General features: G+C 37.5%; 2 protein-coding genes across 2 annotated transcripts; one reads left to right on the top strand and one right to left on the bottom strand.

Annotated features, from left to right (window-relative positions):
• The first annotated feature begins 253 nt into the window (after positions 1-253).
• LOC133519870 (protein misato) lies at positions 254-2714 on the top strand. Its single transcript, XM_061854031.1, has 2 exons — positions 254-855; positions 1498-2714. Exons 1-2 carry the CDS (start codon positions 379-381, stop codon positions 2656-2658), a joined length of 1638 nt encoding a protein of 545 aa, XP_061710015.1. The 5' UTR covers positions 254-378; the 3' UTR covers positions 2659-2714.
• A 227-nt stretch (positions 2715-2941) lies between these two features.
• On the bottom strand, positions 2942-14228 carry LOC133519868 (calcium homeostasis endoplasmic reticulum protein). The gene is made up of 14 exons (XM_061854028.1): positions 13927-14228; positions 13680-13850; positions 13293-13579; positions 12483-12645; positions 9404-9551; positions 8768-8844; positions 8397-8595; positions 7773-8325; positions 6941-7074; positions 5711-5878; positions 5489-5589; positions 4914-5067; positions 3982-4154; positions 2942-3152 (listed from the first exon to the last, which is right to left on the bottom strand). The coding sequence occupies exons 1-14, from the start codon at positions 13949-13951 to the stop codon at positions 3049-3051; spliced, it is 2457 nt and encodes an 818-aa protein (XP_061710012.1). The 5' UTR covers positions 13952-14228; the 3' UTR covers positions 2942-3048.
• Positions 14229-18701: the final 4473 nt, after the last annotated feature.

Raw genomic sequence — 18701 nt, 5'->3', positions numbered from 1 at the left:
CTTGCTTATGACTCGCGACTTTTGTACTTTTACTTTCCTGAATTTAGCAACAGAGGGCCTGCCGCGAATAACGGAAAGAGCAATTTCTTCATCTGCCCTGTCACTAGAATATACAAGATCGATAGAGAGACAGATAGTAAAATTTCGGCTTCAGACGAGAGGGACGTCCAACAAAGAAGCTTTTTAACTAGAGGAATAATCAAAGTGAAAATCCTAGAATCCAAATATATATCCTTAAAAAAAAAATGGATGTCAAATCAAACGTCAAACTCACGTTTAGTTTTGTTGATCCTCGGTTCGTCGTAGTTTCACTTACTTTGCCTTTGTGTATAAAATTCAAATGTATTAGATTAAAATCTTGTATTCAGTGCCATCGTCATGTCAAAACGTGAAATACTTACGATACAATTTGGGCACTATTCAAATTACATTGGATCTCATTTTTGGAACATACAAGAACTTGGCTTCGACTACACCGGTGCTAGCAAAACTGAATGCAATCATGATATTCTGTATCGAGAGGGACAAACCGCTACGGGAGAGATAACATACACTCCTAGGTTACTTTTATGCGATTTAAAGGGCTCTTTGAAAACATTGCCTGCAAGTGGTGGATTGCCTGATGAATTCGAAAATGTTGGGGATATTACTTGGGAAAGAATTGAAAAAATTGAGGAACCGGTCGCGCCTAAGAATGAATATTTAGAGGACATTGATTCTGCTGGCCCCTCTGTTGCCGGATCAAAACAGTACAGACTGGAGGATAGTGTGAACACTTGGACTGACTTTCTGTATCCACGATTTCATCCTCGCACTGTTAACATTGTCAAAGAATACAGCCATGGAGATGATAAGGTAATTTTTGTTTGTTCTGTGTTATTACTTTGGTCCAATTATACATTTAAAATTAGGTATTTATCAAATTCTCATTTTACTGGTTTTTTTTTGCCAATTATTAAAGGTCTTTCAAATCTTCAAGAAAAAAGCATACTACCATCTTAAATGCCGGCAATGCACTTACAACCCCTCTGTTGGTGCGGGTGTCCAAAGGCAACAGTAATTGCTTAAAATCAGACAAAAATTGAGTAGATCCATCATTGTACCCTCTTCAGTTTTTTATTTTATGTCAGTGGCAAACAAGCATATGGCTTGCTTGGTGGTAAACAGTCTCCATAGCCTATGTACACCTGCAACTCTGGAGGAGTTACATACGCATTGCCGATCCTAACACTCCGCACCCTTGTTGAGCTCTGGCAACCTTACTGACCAGCAGGAACACAACACATTGATTAGGGTCTAGTGTCTTCATGGTTGATATGAGTTACAATATGTAAAAAGAAAGTGAAGTAGTGATACATCACAGTAAACCACAACACAAAATTAGTTAATTGAGCATGCCATTTAATATCATACTGATCTGCGCCCAGTTTCAACACATCCTGTCTGAAAAGTTACTTCCTGTAGGCTAAGACTAAATAAATATTTTTATAATTCCAGGCACCATTTGATTTGTTTCATCTTGGACGACCAGTGTGGAAATCAGATTTTGGGGAAGACTTCAGTGATAATATCAGAAAATATGTTGAAGAATGTGATAGTATACAGGGGTTCCAAATAAACTTTGACTGCACTGATGGGTTCTCAGGCCTTGCTTTAACATGCATTGAAGATATTGTGGATGAATATATCAAACCCATACTCTGCCACCCTATTATAGCCTCTCATTATCCAGACAACTCTGCCCAGACTCAAGAAGAAAGGGATGTTTCAAACCTAAAAGATTCAATAAGAATTGTCAATATACTTTTTTCCATTGAGGGATTATCTCAGCATTCTAGTTTATTTGTTCCACTGTGTACAGGAGAGAAAGGCTGGAGAAAGCCAGGTAGTCCTAGACTTTTTGAATATGTTACTTACAATCCAAAGAATTACTACCACTCATCAGCATTGTTGGCCTCTGCCTTGGACACACTGAGCCAAAAATACAGACACAAAAGCAATACTTACACCTTGTCAGATATGTGTGCAGATATGACTGGCTATGGAAGAAAAATGGCCGCAGCATCTATGGGAATACCATTTACAATGAATGAGTCAGAGTATCTTATTGACTATTTGAATAGGACTACAAAACTTATCTACACACCTATAACACCCAGTTGTAAGATTGCAAAAGATAAGATGTTTCAACTCATTACAGTGAGAGGTATACCAGAGACTTATCTAAAAGCCCCTCTACAGCATGCTAAAGAGCAGATGAATTTACCAGCTTACAGGTGTAGGGATGTCCAAGAAATGGTAGAGTTATACTTCCAAGCAAACAACTTCCTATCTGCTACTAATGTTACAGTTTGTGATCAACCTTTAGACCTGAAAAGTCCTTATCCAAGGATTTTTTCAGAGAACTTAAACAAAAATGGTTTTGTCTCAAATGGAGTTAATGATGACAGGATCCAAAGTTGTCCAGTGATAGCAGGGTACCACAATGGCAACTTCCTAACTGATATGCTTGAAAAGCTACACAGAGAGGTGAGCAGGGTAAAATTCGCAAAACTACATAAGTTTCGTGAGGAAGGCTTGGAAGCTTCAGAGTATCAGGAGACCTTAGATAGGCTTGCTGAATTTAAAGATAACTATGAAGATAATTTTGAACTTTAATAGAAATAATGTAACTCTGTTGTAAACCTTGTTAATAAACTAATTCACTAATAACAGTTTTATTTTGTTTTCTATATTAACTACTGTCTCGGAACATGTCTCATGCACAAGCTCTTACTCTCGTGTGCAGCAACGCCATCTACTTTAGCTGTCAAATTAAAGTTAGTTTGTCTTAAGACTAATGAATCTTTGGTAAGGACACGGAGTTGCTTCAAAATACATACACAATTTTTGTAATTTGTCTTTCTTAGGATTAGGTCTCTAAAATAATCAGACAACAAAATAAAATTCGTAAAATTTATTTTAAAGATGATTTAGATAAAATAAATCATATCCCAACCACACAATCTCATTGTACACATAATATACATCTACTCGAGCCTACACTGATCATGAAGAGCGCTCCAGAGCTCTTTCTTTCATTCTTGTAATAAATGCTGCACCTTTGTTCTTTCTGAAGTTTTCATATGGATCATTTAAATTAACACCAACACCTGAAAATAAAATACTATAAATCAGTATTCAACTATTCATAAATGGAAACACAAACTCAAAATTTTCTTATTTTACCATTTAATAATACAAACGAATTTTTGCTTTCGCGTTTATATTTAAATAGTTTCTGCCCGCGACTTAGTTTGCGTGGAATGATAATGATGATGGATAAAAACTATCATATTCCTTTCCTTCCCTGGGCCTTAAACCCATATCTATGGAGATATGCCTCATCTAAATTGGTTTAGCAGTTCAAGCGTGAACAGATAACATAGAGTTACTTTCGCTTTTAAGATGTTTATTGTATGTATGTAATACTTGACGCGCAATTATGATCCGTATCACAGTTCCTCCAATTCCCTTTAGGATAAACTTAAAAAAATATATATGAAATTTGTTATTTATCACTTAATTATTATATTTCTGAATAAAACTGTATCACAGTAACGAAAAAAGTCCAAAAACATTGACATTTACTTCATACAAAAATGAACTGTTATAGGGATCATCATTGGCCGCGTCAACGTCAAATATAGTTTGGAAGGTATCTATCTATGCGCTTTAGTTGCCTGATAGAGTGTGCGGAAAGAGAAGAGTCGTGGAATGTATGGGGCCCAATACATTCCACGACTCTTCTCTTTCCGAACAGACTATAATGTTTTTTATTTATTTATAATATAAGTAGGATAGTGGCCCGACGGCCTACAGCGAACCACGTAAACGTGTTGCCTCTCTGTCGCACTTGTAAATTCGTACGTAATTATGACAGGGAGGCAACACGTCGAGCGTGGCTCGCGGGAGGGCCTCGGATATCAGCAGGCAGGCCACCTTTGTACTGGTCCTGCTTGTCCCGCACGGGCCCGCCGCTGATGGGCTCGGCGATGCCCTGCCCCGCGGCGCCCAGCCCGCCCGCGCTCCAGCCCATCTTCTGCAGCAGCTGGTGGCCCTTGTTGCTCGCGTCCAGCCCGTGCGACGGCGCCACGAGCGTTGCGCCAGATCCACTGCAACAAACATACTTTATATTACATTGGTGTATACACTCATTTATTTATATCGTGTTACTCAAATACCGATGCCGCAAGCGTTTTCCTCGCCCGAGCGCGCCGCCTCGGCCGAGGCACGTGTCCACTGGCCGGTTTGTGCGTGAAGAAATTGCCTCGCGCGTATGCTCGCTCTGTGTGGACCCGGCTAACTACTATGAAGCCGTGAATTTCTTTCACCACAGAATAAGATAGAACAGACAAGACAAAACTGTGACTTGATGACAAGTCTATTTCGCACGCACATACGAATGTGTGATAAGAGTTCTTATCAGATTTGTGCCATTAGCCGCCCGCCCTAGAGTAGTGAATGAGTGCGAATTGCACGTAAACAAAACACGAGGAAGTCTGTATGTTTATGAAATCACATTTTTGTCTTAGTGGTTTTTACAGTACTATACCTCCACCTATATTTTGACTCAGTGCTCTTCAAGTCTATTATTCAGTTTTCGACGCTAATTAACACATTCAGTGCCAACGCGAGCTACGCGCCACGAGCGTACCCATATGTAGCGAAAAGCGCCTACGAATAGAGAATCCGCCTATCGAGTCGCTGGCAGTGAATGTGTTCATGAAGGCGGTAGCCAAAAGCCACAAAAAAAAAAACACTTAGTGTCGGGCACAGATGAGAATACACATCGACTCGGTGGGAATACACCGTGTCCAGCAAATAGCCTCGGAGCATGCTATTCATAGCCGAGGCATAAGTGTGTTACTCACAGGAAGCTAGGCGGCGTGGGCGACCGACTGCGCTCGACGCGGCGCGCGCGCGGCGACTCGCGGTGGTCGCGGCGGTCCCGCGAGCGCGAGCGCGACCGCGACCGCGAGCGGCTGCGCGACCGCGACCGAGAACGGGACCGCGATCTTCTGCGACCTAAACAAAACACGCCATTATAAATTCAAATCAATATATTTAACACGGGTATTAGTATTAGAATATCACATACGAGTCGTAGATGATTGAAATCTGACACAGTAAGCTTTTGTTCCCTATTACTATATTTATGTGAGGTGACGACTGTTTTGCATCGAATATATGGAGGTAATGTTCTAATATTTCATATATGATTTGTAATTGAATTACAGTTTTGGTCGGCTGGCGACATATCCAGTGTAGACTTTAATCGAGCTCGGTTGGGACGCTGTGGATGACATTTGTCCGTAGGAGCGCACTGCATCGTTCCATGGAGACCGTCCACTAGAGACGCTGACTCGTGGATTACAGAATGCCTTTTGGTGGAAACCCAACTTTTAACCAGGAAACGAACTAAAGTTTAAAATTGTGAGATATTTACTGTCTCGTTCTCTTCTCCACGCCGTGGAGCGCCGTCTCGGCGAAGGTGACCGCGATTTTGACTTCACTGGGGATGGTTTCTCTGGCGTTCTACTCTTTGACCTGTCAATGCAAATAATTAATGAATGAAATTACTTTTAACAGGGTAATGTGGTGAAATAAAAACATTAACGATTACGGAGTTACGGGCTATAGCTGTAAATTTATTATATCATAGACGTACCTGTATCTTCTACCGGGCGGTGAGGGTTGTTTCTGCAGGTCCTTTGGTATGGGTGATGGGGTTCTTGACTTCTGTCGTCTACCTTCAGCAATGTCTTCCTCTTTCTTTTTTCTTGCTGCATTCTTCGCTTTGTAATATTCATAAAGACCTAGTTTCTCCCAGCCCTCACTAAAATAAAAATAAACATTTATAAGAAACAATAGTTAGGTATTTGTTTTACAAGGGACAAAGTAGTTGTTTAACCCCTCATGCTAATATTGATATCCGAGCAAGCGAAAGATTCCAAAATTCCGCCACCAGCGTAGCCAGTGGTGCGAAAAGTGGAATCTTGAGCGTTGTGAAAGATTCAAGGGTTAAACAAACTTTGCTTTTAAGTGCAATGCGACACTTTTCACCACGCCAATGCGAGGAAAATACTAACTGTAAAACATTACAAATCAAATTCAAATGAACGTTATTAAACAATTATCAATTAAACTTATCACTTAAAAGTTAATTCTATCAGCCAACATGAACAAACAACTCAAAATTTACATCAGATTACGTTGCCACACGTGGATAAAAGGCAACTTTCTTATGAGTTTTTGAAGTACAAAGAGAGCCATTACGTGCTAGTCTGGTGTAATAGTTATTTACTATACATGTGCAGAAAAAAAAAATCACGAGTGGTGATAAATTAAAACAAGACCGAAGGGAGTGTTTTAAATCGACACGAATTGCTAATAACCTATTCGCACGTGTATCGTACAATAATTTACAGTACATATGGCTCTTTAAAGTTTCGACATATGCACGGAAAGTGCTCATTATGTACTGTAAAGAATATTATACGAGTTATCAATCCATACGCTATCTTTATATAAAACATACACACGAATGCCTGATGGCAGCAAAATAATATCACTAATCAAGTAATTTATTTTGCAGGATTCATGAAAAATAATACAATATTTGATAAGGAGTAACAAAAAACATAATATGTCGAAGAACATACATGAACGGTGCGGAAACGTAGAATCGATGTAGGTATTTGGTTCGGAACAAGAGGCCACAGGGAATATCGTATTTCGAAATTTTTCTTGCATGGATGCACATAAATGTGGAAAATTCGATGTTCGCGGTGGGCTCAAGCTCGCTACGGCTATTTGGACTAATTATGACGTCCGATAACATCGTAAACTTCTGGAAGAAAAAACCGGTCGTGTCACGTGGTGGTGCGGTAAGACTCACTTGTCCCGGGGCCGCTCGTGGTTGGGCGAGGCGTAGAAGGCGTCGACGGCGGCCAGCAGGCGGTCGTTGGGCGGCGCGGGCGGCGGCAGGCGGATGGTGGCCGGGTCCAGCGGCCGGTACTGGTCTTCTTCTAGCTGCAACGTGCCCAGCGTGTTCACGACGACTAAACTAAGTCGATACGGTAGCCTAGCCCACAATCGTACTAATTACGCGGAAAATGTTGTTGTAATTAGTACTGTAGTACACAGACAAAGTCTGAATTACAACCAACATTTCCGCGTAATTAATACGATTGTGAACTAGGGTATATTGATTTAAGCTAACACGATTATCGCTCATAATTCAGAAACGGGACTTAATAAGTGCATTTTTTAATTATTTGGCGTGCACGAGACTAAGCGGCAGCAATAGTGCGCGCGATTACGTCCCGTTTCAGTTTAAATTATGATCAAAAATGTAGAACTAGGGAAAATAATTCTAAATAGCTAGGTATAAGTTTCATTACAAAAAATATTTTATTTTATCAAGCATTTGGCAGAAACAATATCTACAGCATTGTAGTTTTCTATGTTATACATTCTAATTATTTTCTTGTCTGTTCCACTTAATTACAAAACTGATTAATATGGCATTTTCAAAAGCAATATTATTACTCTAACAATAAATAATGGCTCAACTTCGGCTAAAATGGAACAATATATGTAAAAGGGAGTTTTCAGAAAATAGTGTACCCAAATAGCGAAAGTAGAAAAGTTAATCGCTGTCCGTTTTGTGACGACAATTAACTCCCATAAGCTACAAATTTGTTGAACGCTGATCTATCAAAACTTACCATAATGAGTGGGACCATTAACCCAGCTGGTAATTCAAAATAGGGTACAGAAGGCATCAACTCTTCGTTGTTGACTTCAGGGAACGGAGGGAAGCCCGGCGGGGGCTTGGTGAGATCTGGAAGACCGTTCTGAAATGCGAGCGGGGGCTCAGGCTGGAAGCCCGGAGGCGGCTGCGAGAAGTTTATATTTGGCAGATTTGACAAATCAACATCCTCAGCTTCAGAGTTATTCAGATTTTTCATCTGTTCGAATATCTGACTGTCATAGCTGTTCTCGTTCCCACTTAAGCTATTATTAGAAGCATAATTATCACCACTCTCGCTACCGTATAACTGCTGAGTTGTCGTGTTGAAATTTTTATCATAATTCGAAGAGTTGAAGCTTTGATCATTGAAATTGTTTTGGAAATTATTCTGTATGTTATTCTGTTGATTATCATTGTTTTGTTCGTGGTTGTTTTGCTGTTGTAACTCCAATGCGTGTTTTTGCATTTCAAGTTGCTGTATCTGTTGCATTGTATGCGCCACGAATGCTTGGTGCTGGGTTTGGTAACTGAAAATATAAGGGATTAGTCAATAACTGTTGCTTGAAGAGGCTTACTATGATAAAATACGAGTACATACTTCTCGAATGTGGATTTGGTTTGCTGCGTGAGATGGGCGATGGCGCCAGAGTGTTGCGCCACCAGATTGTTCTGGTATTCCTGGTAGCTGCTGGTCGGGCTCTTCATCTTCTCAATGACCGCCGTCTCGAAATAGTTAGACTTGGACTCCCACAGCCGGAGCAGCTTATTTAACTTAGCCTCCTGCTCCTCCGTCACCGCTGAAACAGCAAATGATTAAACCGATGTCGTATGGGCCAGCATTTCTAAGCAAGTTACCTTGACTGACGCAAACCACATGTGATGCTCTAAAGATGCGTTTATACAAGATGAGAATGCACAATCGAACAAAAAGAGACCTATATCTCGAGGGCATTATTATAAATATGTTACCTATACTGGCATTGCAAAACATTGGTACCACCACATTTTCCAAATTTTTCTTGAGATCTTCTGCGTTTTTGCGTGCACTGTAATTAGGAATAAAGTATCATAGACACCGAATTTAAAATGACAACAGGGGGAATAACAGAAACGGTCATGGCTTCCAATATAAACTATAACTGACCCAAAAAATAATACAAAATTGACACTATACCACACAATGACTACCAGTTATAGAAGTTTAATATACATTAAGGTAACTTTGTCACATTGAGATTTTTTTTATATATCAGGAAAAATGAAATATTTTGTTTCAGATGTGTGACCAATAAGTAATATAATAACTTTTGAAGTATAATATTATTACAATTTAAAAATTAAGAACAAATTCAAATTATCAAGAATAACTTTATATTTTTAATAACTCAGGGAACGAAAGACATGCTCTGGACATTTTTGGTGTCATAGCTAGTCATCAAAGGTGTGTTGCTTGTTGCTGAGAATAAAAACTGAAGTATTTAAAATACATTTTTTGTATGTAAATAAAAATGTGTAATGATGTTAAACGGAGACTGAAATATTAGTCACTAGATGAGAATGGGAACAAACACCAAGTAAGAGATGTGAAGTAGAGTGTATACTAACCAATGGTGCAGCACATCATTGACAAGGTAAATGATGTGGAGCTTCTGCGTGAACGCAGCCCCTGGCTGAGTCACTTTGCGCAACAGGTGCTGCGATATGACTTTCCCCGCATCATGAGTTGTGGCATGTTGCAAAATCCACCCCTTTCCTAGAAACAAAGGAGCAAAGGTGAAAAAATCCATGTCTTTATGGAGTAAAATTATTTAGTATGTAAGATACACCATAAAAATTCAAATTACACTACTTTTAATAATTTTGATGTTAAGTAAATCTAAATGCTAGCATGATTGACTCATGTGAACATTTCGGTTTAAAGAGTATTTATTGTCTGAAGAAATTACAAAATTTCACTTATAAGACAACAATTAACTATACATATAATATATTAGCAGTAAGCAAGCATGCAGACTTATTTGATAGATTAGTTAAATCTTTAATAATTAGTAAGTACATATGAAAGGTATTCTGTATCAATTTAGAAGTTAGTTGTTTACATCTTTAGTTTGCACATGAATAATTAGGTTAAGGGAAGTACTATAGAGTATGCGAGGTGCTTTTAAATAAGGTACAGATAACTAAAGTGTTATTATTGAATATTGTCTTTTATGTATGTTTTTAATTTCGATTTGAATTTGTTGAAACTTTTTATATCTGTTATGGTTGTCGGTATGTAAAGATACTGTATAAGATAAAGCCGAAAAACACGTGCCTCGAAAACGCAAGAATATATTATGCTCAAGTAGATGGCCATATACCTTTGGCCTATACTCAAGTAGATGGGGTGTGTATTCCCACCTGTGCCACACAGGAGGCAGGCATAGATGGGAATGATTCGTATGTAGCGCCTATGTCACGCCAAATAGACGCCAGTCGTCGAGTTGCGGAAAATCGCGCCCGTATTACAATACAATACCACAGTCTAAGAAATAATACAGTCGGTCGACGAAGGCGTCTAAACGGGGCAACCGTGCGGGGTGTGAGGGGCAGGGGGCGGGAGGGGCGGTCCCAGAGTTTCATACACGCCATTATTAGTATTCAGGGATATGATTTTGAGGGCTGACGCATGTCTTGTAATTATCAATCAATTTGTGCACAATTAAAATATTGGATACGACATGTGCTAATTGTTTGTTTCAGTGTAAACTTAAATATCAAATTTTAAAATTCAAAATGGCGGACATTATTTTATAGCTTATTTTAAGAAGTTACGATTAATTTAAGATTTTATATTTATGCGCCTATTCCCATTTGTGCCCGGCGGGGACAGACGGGAATACACCGTAGATGGCAAGACAGTTTGATAATTATATTTAACACATATCAGTGAAAGAACATGGGTCAAATTGCCATATGTCATTCTAACAGTTTTAGTCCTGCGTCGAAAGATGGCAGTAAATTTAGTTCACTACAAATATTACATTGACAATATAATTTGATGACATTTTGACAAAAAGTCGATTCCATACAATCGAAGTCTACACTCTCATTTTACAATGACATAAATTCCATGAAACTTAGCAAGAAAATTGAAGTAGCATAATAATATATCTATGTCTATTAGTAGATTTTGTTGCTAAAAATTGTTTTACAAAGAACATAGAGGAAGTAGATTTTTTTTATGTAAAACTTCTACTCACTCTAATTTATTTGTATTATAATTTCTAGCAACGAAAACTAGTAACAGATGTATATGTGTCCCAATTTGTTGCTTGCCATAAGAACAGGTTATTTGTATAAAGATACAAGCAAATCTCGTCCTTATGGCAAGTGACATATATTACTTGAATGTGTTTCATGTTATTTCAGAAAGTTCACTCTTAGGGCTTTGTCTGGGACCAGTGTGATAACCAGTGCCGGGCACCTCTGTACATACAATAATGTCAATAATAATTTGGTCTCTCTTTTAATCTGTAATTAATAATTGCCTTGTTTCTTTCTTTTATTGTGTAACTTCTTTTTATGTGTATCTGTAATAATCTGTATGTAGCAATAAATGATTCTTATTCTTTGTTCAAACCTACTCATTAATTTGAACAGTTTCAATGCAATGCATTGTAGACCACTACTAGTTTAATTTGTGTAGGTTGTTGATCCTTGTTAAAGCTCCAAGGGAATATAGTACAGTTTTACAAACTTGTATGTATACAAAAAAGGTAAACAGCCTAAGTAAACAGTGGCAAAAATAAACAGTAAAGTTTTACGTTTAGGACATTTTTACATGCAATGCTGTACATTTAGGCTTTCAGTATTACTGTATATCTCATAAGAACTCAATTTGGAATGGAGTATAGGTACAGTCAGTATCAATTAGATAGTAACGGTCAACATGGTTGAATATATCGATACACACCTTTGTTCCCATAGATATAATAATAATAATAATAATAATTATCACTGACAGGACTATTGTAGCCAATAAGCCTGACATCGTGATAATAGATCGATCGCAACGCCGGACCGTGCTCGTCGACATCACCATCCCCCATGATGAGAATCTCGTGAAAGCCGAGAAGGACAAGTCCAGTAAGTACCTAGACTTGGCTCACGAGATAACCGCCATGTGGGATGTTGATTCGACGATCATTGTCCCGATAGTCGTTTCAGCGAACGGTCTCATAGCGAAGAGTCTCGACCAACACCTTGAGAGACTCTCGCTAGGTGGTTGGATCAAGGGTCAGATGCAGAAGGCGGTGATCTTGGACACGGCGCGGATAGTCCGGCGGTTCCTCTCCCTGCGGCCCTGACCACCGGCAGCTTGGGCCCTGCCCCGCTGCTGGCGGCACCCTAGGTTAGGTTTTTTATAATGTGTTTATATCTTTTGTATTGTTTTGTAAGTGTTTATATATTTTAATTTTATATACATATTGTAAAAAGCCTAATCTGAGAGAAAAAGATAAATAAAGGAAATAATAATAATATTCTTTATTGTGCACAACGAAAACATGATTAAATAAGATAATATAAGATAGATGATATAAGGATGTGTTCTGATATATTTGCCCAATGTGGCCATCACTATCTATATGATGCTGACTGTACCTATTGCAATTTATACCACATCTCAGAAAAGTGAACTTACCAGCAGATATGCTATCTTTAGTACAAGTATCAATAATTGGCTGCAGTATGCTGTCTAGCTCTGTCAGACTAATGTTGTGTTCACTGGCTAGAGACTGAATTGTCTCCACCTGAGCCTTGCTAACCAGCTCATTTATTTTAGCTTGTTGCTGCTGAATCAACACCTGAAATATTTAATCGTTTTTAATTTACTGAAAAGCATGAATTTGCATTTTAAATTAACTTATTGTAGCAATGTGCCTACATCCTTTTATGAGGACAAAGCCTCAAATTGATGCCTGTAAAAATAATATTCCATTTTAAGTACAGTGTAAAATCATATTCAAACATGCCTGCATACGACAAGGGTAGCGGGATTTTTATTATAACATAAATTTTTGGAAGTGTTATAACACATGGATAATTATATTGTCATTGTCATTGACAGCCAGCATCATGGGCGGGACAGCAATGTAATTATACACGTGCATTAGAGATAGGAACAGGCGGGTTATAATGTGTGAAATTCCTTGTGGTAAGCAACCTTTCTTTAGTCTGAAATTCTTATACTAAAATTTTCTTTGTCATCATGTCTAATCTAGATGTATCAGGAAAGACTTCTCAGAGGCATTCTGACATAGCCAAATCCCTAATGATTTCTTATGCAAGTGATTTGATCTTTTTAGTAGAGACAGAGGTCTACTCTAATAAATAAGACGAATTCTCATATTCGTCTTATTACCTATGCAATAAGACTTATAACAAAACCCTTGTACAGAAAATAAATTGGACATAATTAAGATAAGAGTAAAAAAATGGTATGACATCTTACCTTATGCTGGGCATTGAGATTACTCTCAGACTGAGTAATCTGCTCTTTGAGCATGTTGATCTGCTGCACCAGAGCGTCGGTGTCGGGGCGCGGCGCAGGGTGCGCAGGTGCGGTCGCGGCGTTCGCCGCCAACCACTGCTGCAGCGCCGGCGCCGCCGCCATAGACGCCGCTAGACCCAGCTGCGCGGCTGTGGCACCGCCCTGTTGGGGCAGTACATATTGCCTGTTCTGAGCCATAAAGGCCCCGGCGGGAGCGGCCGTCTGGCTCCCGGCAGATTGCTTTAGAACTATAAACAGCGGGGAGGCACTTGAGTTGGTTATACCAAGCAGCAATACCGCGCGATAGCGCATATTTAAATTCTTCCATCCACACTTGGTTATGCTTACTTGCTTGCTCGGTCGTCACTTTGTATTGGTAGTAGTTGAAGTATTCGCCGCCGTACAGGAAACTGAACTTAGGGTTGTTTTTCTGTTTGTTTTTTGTCATCTTCTCGAATTCTGGTCCATTTCTTGCGACAAACTGCGCCAGTTTGTCTATTATGTTGCGCAGGTCTTGATCTAAAAACATCACGACGTGCGTTTACTGACATAAGAAAGTGTACAAAAATAATTGAAGGAAATTTTGTATACAAACCTTGAGGTGGCTGCGGAAGTTCCATTGTAGCTACGTTATATTGAGGTTAGGGGCTCTAGAGAAGTCTTCTTTTTAGATATGGAGGTCGCGGCGTCCCAACATTCCCACAGTCATTTTAACACAATAATGAGCACAGTGAAATTCACTTTATATGTCCTTTCATTAAAAACTACACTGGTTATTTACACAAGTTCATTCACGCAGATACGTCCCTAATAATAATGAAATATTCAAGAAAAAACTCCACGTTCGACGTACCGCAACGTCAGCCATGTTCTACTTGAAAATACTTTTCATTCATTCATTCATCAAAAACTAATTTTTATCACTCAAATCATTCGGTTAATCACTCGTTGCGTTAAGCTATTCAAGTAATCATTAAAACAGCCTTATATTAAAAAAAGATATAAAACATCTGAAGGCCTACGCCGAACACCGAAATACGCCAATAGCGTGCATCTTTCTCTCTTACTCCCATTTAGGCGTAATTAGAGTAAAAGAGAAAGATTTGCGATCTTCGGTTTTCGCGCTTATATTCTGATAACTTCTCGGCGGCGCTGCCGTCACCATAACAATCGATCCCGCGTAATATAATTCTTTAAATTGGAAAAGTAAGCAAAAGTGACTCAAAAGTACCTTATATAATAGACTAAAGTGCAATTAACAATAGTGAATGTTATCTTAAAAAACTATAGTGTAATAACAACGTTGTGAGATAAAATCAGTTTAAACTAATTATGTTCTATCCATCAGTGACTTTTAATGTAATTATTTGTATATTAATATACTATATCCCTTGCAGTGACTAAAAACAGTGATTCCATAAGTAAATAAACAATATTTAATACTCACAATAAGTCTATAAACCTAAATAATTCAAAATAGATAACTGCCGCCGAAAGGACGCTTTCATGTGGAGGTCATTGACCTTTTGCCAAAATTTTGTCTAAACTGTAAATAAACATCATAAAGACTTACAAACTTATTCCTAGTGTAGTGTAAATATCATTTTAGTGCACTAATATCAATTAAACAGAACATTTCATTATTTGAACTGTTACGCTGGACGTTCAGCCTAATAAAACATAACGAATAAGTGAACAATTTCTTTGTATCGTGTCTTCTCAAGTGCATTAAACAGTGTATAAATTTAATTACTTCGAAACATTTCATCAAAATTGCATACAGTGACCGTTGAAATATTTAAAATAATTTTGACTCCGCGCCAAAAACGTTGCGCGTTCTTCGCCTGCACTTTGGAAAATAGCGCCATCTGTTACCGACTAGATGTACCATGTGAAGACCCTAATTGTTTATATCTACTCTCCACAAGATGGCGGTAAGATGCACTTGCGCTGTGTTATACTTAAACTTAATACAACTTATTGAATCATAGAGCACTCTATAAATGAATATCACTATGAGTCCGCCAGCGAAGTGTGGTAGATGTGATAAAAGAATTTCCACTAGACACTCACTAGACTGCACTACCTGCAGTATTCGATACTGTTTGGACTGCTTAGAACGAATGGGAGTGTCTGGCAAACGGTATACATTAATGACAGTAGAGAATAAAGAAAACTGGAAGTGTCGCAGTTGCTGCTATAATCGAAATGATACGTTGACTCTATCGGCTGAAGTAACAATGACAGATAATAAGCTAACATTAACGACACCAACTCACAGAATTATCTCGCCAAATAAAAATGATTCGATAACATCGAAGCTAGTCACTCCATGCCAAGATAATTCTCGATCAGTCCATAGTATGCTTAATACATCTATCTTCGACGCAACCGACGATAACAACACCTGGAAATACTGTAGCCCGCGCTCGTCTATTATCAGTCACCCAAATATATCTTTCCTTGACACCTCTCAATCGCAGCAATTGAAAGGAGAAATCGAACAACTAAAAATACAACTGAAAAGTGCACGTGATGAAATCACACGACTTAATGCAGAAGTCTGTAACCTTAAAATAACTATAAAAAGCTGTCCTAAGAAACAAGACTCCGACGAAACACCGAATAAAACAAAAAAAACTAAAAAAGTTAAACGACAAATGTTGAAGAATAAGCTAGATAAAACACCGTCACGAAGCGATACACCACAAAGAACAAATTTACCGTTACCGAATAGCAGCAGTACACCCCTGCCAGAAAATGAATCCACGTCCATCAATAAACATATTAATACGAATGAAGATGACGAAAAAACTAATAACTTAACATTGTCACCGAGCAAACTGCAAAATGAACAACAAAACCACAAAGCAACTGGTCCGAAAAAACGAATGATCATCCTAAGCGCAAACAAGCAAAATAAAATACTCGATATCTGTAATAGCATACTCCAAACCAACACGCAAGTCACACACTACAAATCGCCAAATGCTGGTATCAAAGACCTGCTAAAAGATATACAGTTAAAAACGAAGGAGCTTACAATAAATGATTACTGTGTAATATTACTTGGAAATAGAGATTTTGAAATAACAAATAATTACTACGAATTAATTATATACATTAGAAAACAGTTAATAAATATAATAAACACTAACATAGTTATATGTACACCGACATATAAATGTAATGACAACAGCAGTATATATAACTGGAGAATAGAAACGTTTAACAATTTGCTACATCTCGACGTCGAAACATATAACTACGCATACTTGTTGGACTCTAACCAAGACTTGTCATATGAATATGATATGTTCTACAGACGAACTGGCGAAATAAACAACAATGGCTTAAAAAACATTTTTCATAACATATACCAGTCAATGGCATACATTGACCATCTCAACGAAAATAATATAAATAATGATGATAAACCTGCCATGATTGATTATCAAACCACAACAAACACACCACCGAACGGAACTGAAAAAGAAGATTTTTTTCGTGTATAACACATTACATGTGATGCATCAAAATATTGCTGGTCTTGTGAATAAAACAGATCTACTGACTGTACACATCAATGAGCTAAAAGAGAAACAAATCGACATAGATATTTTGTGTGTTACAGAGCACTTTTTAATGGCTGGATACGAAGAACTTTTAACTTTACCAAACTACCAACTAGCTGCATGTTATTCAAGATCAAACAAAAAACGCGGTGGCTCCTGTATCCTTGTAAAAGCAGGTATTCAGTACAAAGTGCTGCCGGACATTGGAAAACTCTCAATCGCAAAAAACTTCGAATGCTGTGCTATAGAATTACTCGAACATAAAACAGTAATTGTTTGTGTATACAGAATCCCAAATAGAAACAACTTTAATACTTTCTATGAAAAACTAGATATAATACTGCAAAAAATATATAATAAGTTGGACAAGAATATAATAATTTGTGGTGACTTCAATATTGATATATTAAACAGAAATAGTGTAACACTGGAATTTGAATCCTTTTTATATAGCTACAACTTAAAATTAGAAATCAAACAACCGACAAGATTAATAAGTAACACATGTATAGATAACTTTGCCCATAATCTTAAGCGTGAACATAAAAGCTATATACTTGACCTTGGACTCTCTGATCATACGGCTCAAGTACTCAAAATACCTATAAAAAAATCGTGTTCAATACCATATTGGCGGGTTCAAAAATATGACTACTCAAGTGAAAACATAAATAAATTTAGAAATTACCTAAGGTGTTTGTCTTTTTCTGATATCTACAATACGTGTGATCCAAATATAGCATACGATTCATTTTTAGAAACTTTTCGTTTACTATACAGTCTTTGCTTTCCTAAAAAAATAATTACTATTCAAACGAATAAAAGAGTTAAATGGGTTTCTCGCGGCATTAAAGTATGTAGCAGAAAACAGAGGGCTTTACTGTGGCAATACAGATATTCACCTTCTGAAAATAATAAACTTCTCTTAAAAAATTACACACGCCAATATCGAAAAATTATTAGATTAACTCAAAAAGCACAAAATAATTACAAAATAAATGCGTCTACTAATAAGGCAAGGACTACATGGCAAATCATAAACAACTGTAAAATGAATGTACCAAAAGAAAGTATTACAAAAATTAAGCAAGACAGTAAAACTATTACTGATCCCTCAGAAATAGCTAATACGCTCAATGATTATTTTACACACAGGCCAATTATATCTTCACAAAATGGACAAGTTCAAACAAAAATAGATTTTAATCCCCAATCCATGTTTATGACTCCAACATCAGCACAGGACGTTAGATTAATCATACGGTCATTGAAAAACACAAAGAGCGTTGGTTATGACAACATTGATACAAACATCATAAAATATGTTAGTGATATTCTGGACAAACATTTAAGCTACATCATTAACTTATCCATCAGTGCTGGCATTTATCCGGATAGCCTAAAAAAAACTATAATTAAACCATTATATAAAAAAGGCGATAAAGATAATCCACAAAATTACAGACCAATAGCCCTTATCCCGGTATTTGGGAAAATATTTGAAAAAATAATATATCAAAAATTATACGACTTCTTTGATAAATTCAATATTTTATGCAAGGAACAGAAAGGATTTAGAAAGAATATCACCATAAACATGGCAATATACGACCTAATAAAAATTGTAATTGAAAATGTGGATAAGCGAATACCGGTTTGTGCACTGTTTACAGATATGACCAAAGCGTTTGATTATGTTGATCACAACCTATTGCTTTACAAATTAAATAGATATGGAATAAGAAGTAATGTTTTAAATCTCATAGAATCTTATCTCAAAAATCGCCTACAATAT

The sequence above is a fragment of the Cydia pomonella genome, chromosome 7 (assembly GCF_033807575.1).
Source record: "Cydia pomonella isolate Wapato2018A chromosome 7, ilCydPomo1, whole genome shotgun sequence".
NCBI classification, from domain to species: Eukaryota; Metazoa; Arthropoda; class Insecta; order Lepidoptera; family Tortricidae; genus Cydia; species Cydia pomonella.
This window is presented reverse-complemented; position numbering and strand designations above follow the sequence as displayed.